Source organism: Monopterus albus, unplaced genomic scaffold, assembly GCF_001952655.1.
Source record: "Monopterus albus unplaced genomic scaffold, M_albus_1.0 scaffold287.1, whole genome shotgun sequence".
In the NCBI taxonomy this organism is placed as follows: Eukaryota; Metazoa; Chordata; class Actinopteri; order Synbranchiformes; family Synbranchidae; genus Monopterus; species Monopterus albus.
The window spans coordinates 392,340-403,183 of record NW_018128167.1 but is presented as its reverse complement, the minus strand read 5'-3'; the positions used below and the strand labels follow the sequence as shown (position 1 = coordinate 403,183).

General features: G+C 45.6%; 1 protein-coding gene and 1 non-coding gene across 6 annotated transcripts in view; both read right to left on the bottom strand.

Moving 5' to 3' along the window:
* Positions 1 to 10,844, bottom strand: part of plekhg2 (pleckstrin homology domain containing, family G (with RhoGef domain) member 2) — a 76,242-nt gene that overhangs the window by 29,568 nt on the left and 35,830 nt on the right. For all 5 annotated transcript variants that reach the window (XM_020622695.1, XM_020622697.1, XM_020622698.1 and 2 more), the window contains one exon: positions 246 to 312. In XM_020622695.1, the coding sequence (XP_020478351.1) occupies positions 246 to 312 (67 nt within the window). The remainder of the gene's footprint in view (positions 1 to 245; positions 313 to 10,844) is intronic.
* Positions 5,245 to 5,316, bottom strand: trnaa-ugc (transfer RNA alanine (anticodon UGC)). The gene has a single exon. It is a non-coding gene; the product is annotated as a tRNA-Ala (tRNA).

Genomic DNA, 10,844 nt, shown 5'->3' with positions numbered 1-10,844 from the left:
CACAGCTGAGTCCAGCCACTCCCTTCTTTCTCCTTCCTCTTAACTACTAAACGGGGGATTTCCATCTCTTCCCACATCTGAGCTCATACCTCTCCAACATGTATGACAGAGAAAGCTCAGATGTGACTCACAGACACGCCCTCCTCTCCCTGACATGGTCCTGCATGAGTCAGGAACTGTGACTCCCTGTGCTGTAAAATATGTGAGAACAGCATCACTACTGACCCCCCCCCCACAGTACTCACCCTCTCTACGAAGCACTCTGCGATGGCTGCAGCATGAGGACTCCTCTCCAGATCCTCCAGGAGATCACTGAGGAGACAGACACACATGACAGGGTGAGCTACACAATCTGTAGGCTCCCAGCTGCACGGCCAAACGTACGTGGATGCCTGAATATTACAGCCGGTTGAATTAGCGGCTGTGACTGTGACCAGCCTGCACTCTTCTGGGCTTTTCAGCAGATGTTGAAACAGCTGCAGGGGTTTGCTCCCATGCAGCCACAGGTGCAACAGCAACGGTGGCTGATGAGTCGCAGTCTGTGCTCCAGTTTATCCCAGAGGTGCTGTCCCACACCAGACTGGGACACCATGTCTCAGTCTGGTCTTGGTCACCAGTGAATGAGCCATCGTCATTAGATATGGACTCGATGCTACAAGGCTCAGAGTTCCACCAACTCACGTTCATTTACATGATCAGTTTCCATGCAGTGATGTGCATTGAACTGGAAAAGGAGAGCCCTGATATCAGCAGAAACCATGAGCTGGGATTTGGGTAAAGTCACATCGGTGTGTCGCTAATTACAGTAAATCCATCCTGTGCCTGTGCCTTCTTGTGCTGGGTCTTGAAGGACCTGCAGGATCCTGCTGCAGCCCTCAACCACAGAGAGAAAACAGCACAAGCGGGTCAGATTCCTCCCTCCTAGTTTCACTTCACACTGCTGCGAGCTATGGAAAACATCTAACACTATAATAGATACCAGTCCTATTGTAGTTTCTGTACAGATGAGACACAGCGAGAACAATCTGGCACAGTTGACGTGTCACTGAACCGAGGCCAGAACCTGCAGACTGTTACAGCTGGCAGACATTCATCCTGACAGCCCTCCCTGCTTTCCCACAGTCCATCCTCATCGTCATCCTTTCATCCCGCCAAGTCCCAGATACCGCTGCCACACACACACACACACACACACACACACACACACACAGATACAGCCAACATCCACAAGTAATTTCTTTATCGCTCCATCTTAATTATTGTCTTCGGTTTAGACTAGTCACAGCTCTGCTAACGCTCACATTCCTGCACAGTCCACACACAATAGACACATTCACAACACACAAACAAATCCAAATCACTTTTTAAACACAGACGTGCAAAACTCTACACTATCAAACCTGCAACAAATCAGCAGCAAACCTCTGAGCTGTCGGGTGTTTCTGCTTGAACTCTGACTGGGATTAGAGCCCAGGTCCAGCTCCTCTGACCTCTGACCCTGCAGTGGAGGGGGTTTCACATGGGTCTGTGCATAATGTTCTGGTCTGAGTATTTATCACCACACTGCCTGTTACAGCTGCTCATATTGGCTGGTTAATGAGGATATTCATCACTGATCGCACTGTCCCGTCTCGGTCAGAGCTGCTGCTGTTTGTCTTTATCGGGCACCACTGTAACGTTTTCATGTTTCATGCGCTGAAATTAAAAAGTGTAAAACTAAAAGTGAGTGATGCCGCGAGTCAGCTCTGGTCTTCATTAAACAAAAAATTCACGTTCCAAACATTTTGGCTCAGCCTCGGGGGTTTCACATTTCACTGCCTTCACTGACTCTGCTCACTTTGCCTCTTTAAATTTAACTTCCAGTTTTATTAACTTTATTCATCTGCATCTCTGAACACAGTTAACACCACATGCTCTGAGACTAGGGTGGCAGGGAACATGAGGTAATATGATCTTGGCTCTGTCTTCCAGACATTCATTTTGTTTATATGTGCTGTATGCATATCATTTATGTGCATCCGTATAGTGCGTAGTGTTGCAGTTTCACAGATTTTAGTGACCCATGGATCGCTGGCAACCAGCTCACAATGTCAACAAATAAAAAGCTTCTGCCAAACAGGAACGTTTATGTTTGACTTGCTTTCACATCAAGTGCAAAACTGAGTTTGCCACCGTGCACAGCTAGGTTGTTATTTCACACTGAAGAAGTGTCTTTACTGATTATCGCAGCGAAGCTTTATCTCAGCAGCTGTTCTTTGCCAGCGCAGCTGTGTGCATGTGATGTGTGTGCCAGTTAAGCCCAGTTAACTAGTTTTTCTTTTCACGCGTGTCATACGGTGACACTGTGTAAGCAATATATCATTTTTTAAAAGTCTCATGAGTCTGCTTCTCACACCGGCCCACACTGGTGCGATGTGCTCAGGCTTTGCAGGCAAATTTCAGTGAACTATAAGACATTAAAAGATGGAGTCTCTGCAGTTGTGTATGAAATTCTTCTCTTCAACACGGACACAAGTAAAAACAAACCTCAAAGTATCAAAGAGGATTTGATCATTAAAACTACGACAGTAGCATCTTATCATTTGATGCAACATGAAGAAATAGGGCGGTCAAGTAAAGAAGCTAGTTCACTTGGTACACTACAGTAATAATAATAATAGTGTCCACGGCAGTAATGTCCTACTCATCACCCTGGTGATTCTGGTCTTTTTAAACACTGTTCTTATACACCAGACAGTAACAGTGCTTATTTAACATACTCTAATGCTTTTAATGTGAAAATCTTGTGGTGCTTTTCATTAACAGTAGTTTAAAGTAGCTGTGGCTCACGAGGTAGGGCAGTCGACCTCTGACCAGCAAGTTGGTGGTTCAATCCCCGTTCTTCCCCCCATGCCTAAGTGTCCCTGAGCAAGACGCTGAACCCCAAATTGCTCCCGGTGGTTCGAGTGGCACCAGTGTGCGGAAGGCCCTCGGCCGTGAATGTGTATGATCTCCTGTAAAGCACTTTGGCCAGTGTAACACACTGTGAAATATGTGCTATATAAATACAGTCCATTCACCATTTAAAGTTATTTAAACTCCGCAGTGTTTAGCGCCGTTGCCTCACAGCGAGAAGGGTTCGGGCCCCACCCGGGACCTTTCGGTGTGGAGTTTGCATGTTCTCCTCGTGCTTGCGTGGGTTCTCTCCGGGTACTCCAGCTTCCTCCCACAGTCCAAAGACATGCAGCTTTGGTTGATTGGTGTCTCTAAAATTGCCCATAGGAGTGCATGTGCGTGTGTGTGGTTGTTTGTCCATGTGTTAGCGATGGACTGGTGACCTGTCCAGGGTGTACCCCGCCTTCGCCCGATTGCCGGCTGGGATTGCCCCCCCCCACAGTGAATGATTAAATAACAAACTCCAAAGTTGCACTTTAAGACAGGGCATGTAGGAGAACTCCAGCTGCAAAGTCAACAGTTGCACGGGACTAAAAGCTTCTGGAACAATCTCGGAAAAGTTCACTTTTAGCTTTTGCTTTGTGGAACCAACAGACTTGTGTTGCTAGGCAGAAAATGGGCCAAATGTCTGATGGCTATCTGAAAACAGCAGCACACTGAACAATGGCCCAGGAAACAGTGGAGCTGCTGGAGCCTTAGTGATTTTACAGCCGCATACATTTTACATTAGTCAGGCGGCTGTAAAGCAGAAAAGAGAGAGAAACAAAAATGACCCGATGTGTCTGAATGGGAGTGTGACAGCTGAGAGGAAATCCAAATATCTGACGGGATTTTAATGATGATCCTGAATTAGAGGAGGAAACAAGGCGAGAGGGTAGAAACACTTTACCCTCACCTCAGTGTTAAGGCCAAACACAAGGCATGTTTGACCAAGTATGACCAAACAAGACCAAGCAACTGGACTAAGCAAGGTTAAGCAGGATCCAACAGGATCCAACAGGATCCAACAGGAGTCCAGACAGGGCTGAAAAGGACCAAGCAACAAACAACAACTGGATGAAACTGGACAAGAGAGAGACAAATCAACAAACACCAGTATGAAACAACTGAACCAGAGAGAAAAATGAGACCAAACAGGCTCAGATGGGACAGAACAGGACCAAACTGGACTCAGTGACAGAGAAATCTAAATTAGATCTTAAATGATTTAATAATTACAGCTGCTTTTTCTTACTGAAGCCAATTACAAACAAAGAGTCTAACTTTTAACTAGTCCATTTGAATGCAAGGAGAACATGCAGACTCCACACAGAAGGGCCCTGGGGCCAAACCGGGAACCTTCTTACTGGGAGGTGTCAGCACTAACCACTGCACCGCTGTGCCACCCCCAACCTGTTCAATAAAATACAAATGGAAAGAGAGATGTGAGGCTCGTCTCTTTGCCAACACTGTTCTGGCTGCAGGACACACACCCACATATGAGGTTACATCACAGCACAACCAGTATATGTCCAACACACACGAGCATATTTGTACACAAGGACAGACACACACACACACACACACCAGGCCTCATTTTGTGGCCAAATGACATCATTAGTGGGGGACTGTGGGAGAGGAAGAGGGAATTCTGGGAGTTTTATTTAATGGAGTGACCACAGATGAGGGAGGGGCTCAGAGGATGGGCTGGTAGAGAGACAAAGACAGACAGAAAGAAAGAGAGAGAGAGAAAGAGAGAGAGAGAGAACCCGAGCCACAGCTCAGAGGACAGGCAGGGGGTCAGACAGAAGACAGGGGCAGAAGTAGAGACACGATGAAAACATCAACTGTGGGAAATATAATAAATATAATGAGGCAAGTAAGAAAATATATGTATATAAAGATTTAAAAAATGAAACTCAGAAAGGAGAGCTGTTACAGGGCCTTACCTGTGTTACTTTCATATTAATTTGAGGTTTATTTACACATCTAAGAGTCTGAATTAGTGAAAAAACTGTTGGTCTGTACATTTGAAAAGTGCAGGTCTCGTGTCCTCTTTACGATCGTTGTCCAGATCCTTCTTTAACTCTACCAACACGATAACCACCTTCATTAACTCTACCAACACGATAACCACCTTCATTTGGCCAACTATGTTACACACAAGGAATTTGTTTCTGGTACAGAACCAACTCTGGATTCAGCTCCCTGCCCCAGGGCACTTCGACATGTGGACTGCAGGCACCGTGATTCAAACCTCCAACCCCCCGGTTAGGAGATGACCACTCTACCCGCTGAACCCCAGTCACCCAAAAACTTAACATTAAGAACTGGAGATGCCGGGGATCGAACCCAGGACCTCATACATGCAAAGCATGCGCTCTACCACTGAGCTACATCCCCACATAACATAATACAAACATAGGTAGGGTTTAGGGAGAGGAAGTGCATGAAAAACAGACTTCAAAACAGCACATTGAGCCCCGCTCGCCTGGGAAACGCCTGCGCTGTGCGTACCCATCAACTCCAGCCTCCTAACAACAGGTCCCACAGATTGTGTCTCTCTACAACTAAACTTCAACAACAAATATGTTCAGAGAGCCCGAGTGTCACAGTGAGGAGCGGAGTCTGATCCATCTGTGGTTAGGCTGAAACAATACAAGCAGTGTGGGGAAGGTTAGGGAGGGATGGTGGTTTGGCTAAATGGAAATAAACAGGTCGTGTCTGAGGACAATGAACTTTTGCTGTTTTAAACCAGACCACATTTTTCTGAGCTCAGCTGTGAACGTCCACAGAACCATAAACCCACTTCATGATGGTGGAGTCGCTGTAAGTGGACGCTGTCGCCAGATTTGATGCAAACACATGGTCTGACTCTTTACAGTATGCAGCGTTAACATACCTGCATCTTACAAGATATGCAGAGAAAACATTATCCAGCTACGTTTACATTTATTATAGATTGTTTGTGCTCTATTAGTTTAGTTGTACTGTATATTAACTTAATTTCTAGGGGGGCCGTGCACATTCCACAGCCTTTACTCCCTCAGTTAGTTAAAATACATAAAACTCAATAAAGTCCCCCCGACACACACACACACAAACCCACACACACAAAGCCACAATGAGCATTAAATGAACTGAGAATTCAGTCTCTGCTGTGTTTCAGGTCAACACAGGCTGATGTTTAGGGAAATGATCTGAAACCAGCAGCTGCCTTGAACGAAGAGGATCATTCTATTCAAACTATTTTCATTAAAAGTTTATAGTATCTCATCTTTTTCTTTAGATGTAATTATAAAATAAAATTTGACTTTAGTCTGAACAAAGCTTCTCTAGTGTAAACAGCAGAACAGTCCAAGCTTCTTCATTCACAGCAGTGTAGTGTGGAGACAACACCAGGCCACATAACACACACACACACACACACACACACACACACACACACAGCTGCACCGTGCATGAACATGAACGCTCTGTTTTCCTAGTTAGCTACTGTAAATGGTTAAAGGACAGTCCTTTGGTTTTACATTCTCCATCTGTGGCTGGCAGCCCAACAAACCTGCCAGCGGCTCGTCTGTACTTGCTCCTGCTCATGTCGGTCCAACAGCTGTGTCCTCTATAAACAAAATGCCTGACTCACTACAGCTGACTGCTTTTTCTTTCACTTCCATTTAAACTTGCAGCAGCTCATTCAAGTCAAAGCTGGAGCCGGTCCCAGCTGACACTGGGGCGCGGGGTGAGGTCCATCCTGCACAGGTCGCCAGTCTATCACAGAGATAGTTTCTGACAACATCATCTCAGTTGCACAACATATTTTATCATCGTACTTCTTTTTTCAGAGCTTTTAGTTGCTAAACACACAAGCCTACCCTGACCCCACACGACCCCCTGACCTCCAAACCCTCAGCACCCAAGCCGGGCCCTCCTCTGCAGTCCGGGGCCAAACCAAACACATGGGTCTGGTTTTCGTCCTCCCACGAAGAGAGTTGACTCTTTAACATGGTGATAAACAGCAGCTGACTGTGTGGCATCTGAGATACGCTGCTCGACTAAACTGACGTTAGACAGAGGAAGAGGAGGAGAGTTCAGAAGAGAAAAGTGATGAGGACAGAAGAAATAACATATGAAGAAGTGAACAAAAGGTGCCTCGTTCGGTTTTGTTTGATGAGCTGAAACTGGGTTGAGACGATACACGTTTGCTTTTTGAAACTGCATCTACTGGTGAGGTTAATAAGTATCCAGTTACTTCAGTAATATGGGCAGGCCGTTAAGAGGCAGAACTGCTAAATAAATCCGGCAGCCGAGTGATGCACAAGGCGAACTCATCTCTGTCTGTTGTAATCCTTCAGGTGGGTTTAATGTTCTTTGAGTGACCTAGTAACTACGTGGGTTGTGAGATAAACCATTATTGATGCGTAGATGTGAAGGTTGACATGGGGAGAAGTGAATTATTGTTTGGGGTGTAAATTGAGTAGCGGGAGTAACAGATATAGCAAGTCGACCACTGTAGTTCCAAGTGGTATGTATGTTATAAGGTCTCGAAGTACAAGTTGATATATACGTGAGCTCTGTATAAGTTAGGTTCGGGCTCCAGTACAGTACATCAGGCATAGGCCGGCTACCATCAGTGATGCCGACATCTGGTATTGTAGCCAATGGTGCATATCATTTACTACGTAGAGATACACCAGTATTGCATAGTAGTTTTGAGTTATGGTTACATGCGTACTGTTGGATAAAGGTGGTACATTGATAAGCATATCAGAGAAGTTGCTTGACATTATGAATATGACTATGCAAATACTACGACAGCTATGCTAAGGAAAATGATGTAAACAGATGTACAAAATGGGTTGGAATTGAGAACTGCAGAATAAATCCGGCAGCCGAGTGATGCACAAGGTGAACTCATCTCTGTCTCTTGTAATCCTTCAGGGTTTAAACATTGTCACCCCTCCGTGGCACGCCTGTGTATGGCAGGGGCAACACAAAGAAATGAGACCAACAACCAGAAGGTGTAACGCACATATGCTTGTGTAAAGCAGAGACTGGTTTCATTGTTAAAAGAGCCGGTTTTCAGCTAAGGTGATAGGTTAAATCTCCCCCTGCTGCAGAATAGCACGAACAACACAGATGTTTGCTGCTAAAACAGGTCCCAGTGACCATATTCACCTGCTGAAAGAGCTATATAAATGTGAGTGTCATCTGCATAGCTGTGATAAACAACAATGTTGTCACATATGATCTGACACTGGTCCAACAGCATAAGGCTCCAGTATCAGCCAGACTGAACTCTGAGATGATCACTGATCGGTGACAACTTCAGCCTTTATAATTCACTGCATGTAGCAACAACAACCTGGGCTAAACTATTGCTTTGATTACTGGAAAGCATTTAAATGAAACATTGATGAAAGCTGTTGCAAGAGGACAAAGGGACCTGATGTCAGGACTTTAAATCTGACAGGAAATTCAAAATGTACTAAATGAAATAAGACAGGATGCATCTATCTCTCTCTCATTAGGCATCGTGTGAAGTCTTGGTCCGGGGCCATCAGAACACAAACCCGCAATTCACACTCTGGAGCCAGGGAGGCATTCGGTTCTGTCATCACAACAAACCTGCAATTAGTGTCAGCAGCAGAGCCAAGGCCAATCTGCTGCCAACCAGCCACACCATTTGATTTACACCCCATCAGAGGTGGAAACAGACGTGAAGAAGATGCAGCACTTTGACACAGCAGAATCTGGTTCTCAGCAGGTCTGGACGCCATCTGAGCCACGAGCACCCAATCATTGTCTTCATGTTTTTGATCCCTCTTTAACCACCTACAGGTCTGTAATTACTCATTTACAGTCATATAATCTGATTTTATATTTCACCCTCAGCAAAGGGGAAAAGAGTGTAGAATAAATCAGGAATGGCGACGGTGAAGTTCGTTTAAGACCTTTTACAGTTGGATTGCTACAGCAGGACGCAACAGGACACTGAAAATATTACTTATCCTTTCTCATTTTAGAAACACACTTGAGCCATCAGTCGCCCACTTTTAAGGGATAGAGTTGTTTGCTCTGCTGTGCATTCTACCTGCTTTTCATGTCAAGGTGGACTTACTGAAAATAACTGTTATGACTGATACATATGTGTTCATGGTACTACAGTTTGTGAGTGTTCTACTCAGTGCAAGCTCCTGCAGATAAAACTGGTGAAAGGTTAATGGATTTAAATGATTAAGCTAGTAACTGAAATTGAACCACAGCTGTACAAGTCTGTACAGCTACAGACTTCATACTTCCACCATCTTCTGGTGCTCCTGGACACATTATCAGAGATGTAACCTGGGGCCATCAGGTGTTTCAGGTCTTTCACCATCAGACACCCTCGCCCAGACGACCAAGCCAGGGTTGATCAACACCACCCCACCCACGGCTCGCCTCTCCTGATCAACAGCCACCTCTAGCCTCAGCCGACTTCACGGCCCTTCGCCTGCTGGCCCCAGTGATGCCCTTCTACCACCTCAATGTACTTTAACCTCTTCCTCTCATTGGTCTCCTCAATGCAGTCTTCTCAAGGGACTAAGCTGCAGGAGGATAAACTGCTTGGAGGCTTTTGAAAACAGAACCACATCCGGCCTTAACGTTGTTATAGCAACAGTGTCTGGAAACTTCAGTTGTTTGCCCAGATCAACTTTCAGCTCCCAGTCTTGTGTTGCTGCTAACAGGCCAGAGGAAGAGGTCCCGGCAGCTGAGGTTAGCTCCTCCCTAGCCCTGACAAAGGCCATAGCCTTTTCCATTGGGTGGAGGCTCTTGCCATGGCTAGTCCCGCTACAGATGGTATCAGTGACAGCCTTTAACACTTGGTCAGCAAATATGAATTTGCCCAAAGCAGGACTAATCTCTGCAGAACTGCTTTAATCAAACAGTAATCCTAAAACTCACCATCAAACACACACCAGAAGCTACTGGAGCTGCTGAGAGCAAATACATCTGTCCTAACATCCATGCCTGATTTTTTTATGTAAGCCCACAGACCAGAAAAAGACTCTCCAGCACTGCGGCAAAGGAGGATGGATAACATGCACAAAAATGTGGCTTAATCCATATCCATGTGTTTGAACGATCTGCTAAGCCCTGAACTTAGGAGCACAGCCTAACCTCTCACTTTAAGGTGGTGCATCTGAAACCTGTTAAAGCTTTGAGCACAGCTTGAGGTTTTTAGGTGGAGATATTCATTCAGTCAGTAACTGACTGCCATGAACCTGCAAACAGAGTCCCCTGCAGACCTCCCTTTTTCATGTTATTAACCCAGGACACGACCCCAAGTCCTCCCAAACAGCCTGCAGGTACCTTTACATGTCACTCTACTGAGAAAGTTTTAGACACCAGTACACTTTGGCTCTTTGAGGAAGTGTTGAGTTCGGTCTGAAACAACCCATAGAGGCTGTGTCAGGACTCAGCCTGCCCAGTGTTTGATTGTTTGCTGTTGTGTTTGTTGTGTCTTGTTGTTTTTCTTTTCTTCTCTCTCTCCTCTATCCACTCACCCCAACCAGTCGAGGCAGGAGGCCGCCCACTGGGGTCTGTCAGAGGTTTCTTCCGTTAAAGGGAGTTTTTCCTCCTCGCTGTCGCCAAGTGCTGCTCAAGGGGGATTTGTTGGGTTTTTCCTCTATAATAATAATAAAAGTAGGGTCTAGACTTTATTTTGTAAAGTGTCCTGAGACGACGTTGGCTGTGATTTGGTGCTATACAAATAAAATTGAATTGAACTGGCCAGAAGACTGGTCAGCTGTGGTTTCTCCTTCATGTTTCTAATGGTGATTGTCACACCAGCAGACTGAACTAGACACTTGACTGTAACTCAGAGCCTGCAGCCTCCATCAACTCTTAGTCAAATACAAACAGAGCTTCAGGGGAGAGCGGCGTCTGGACCA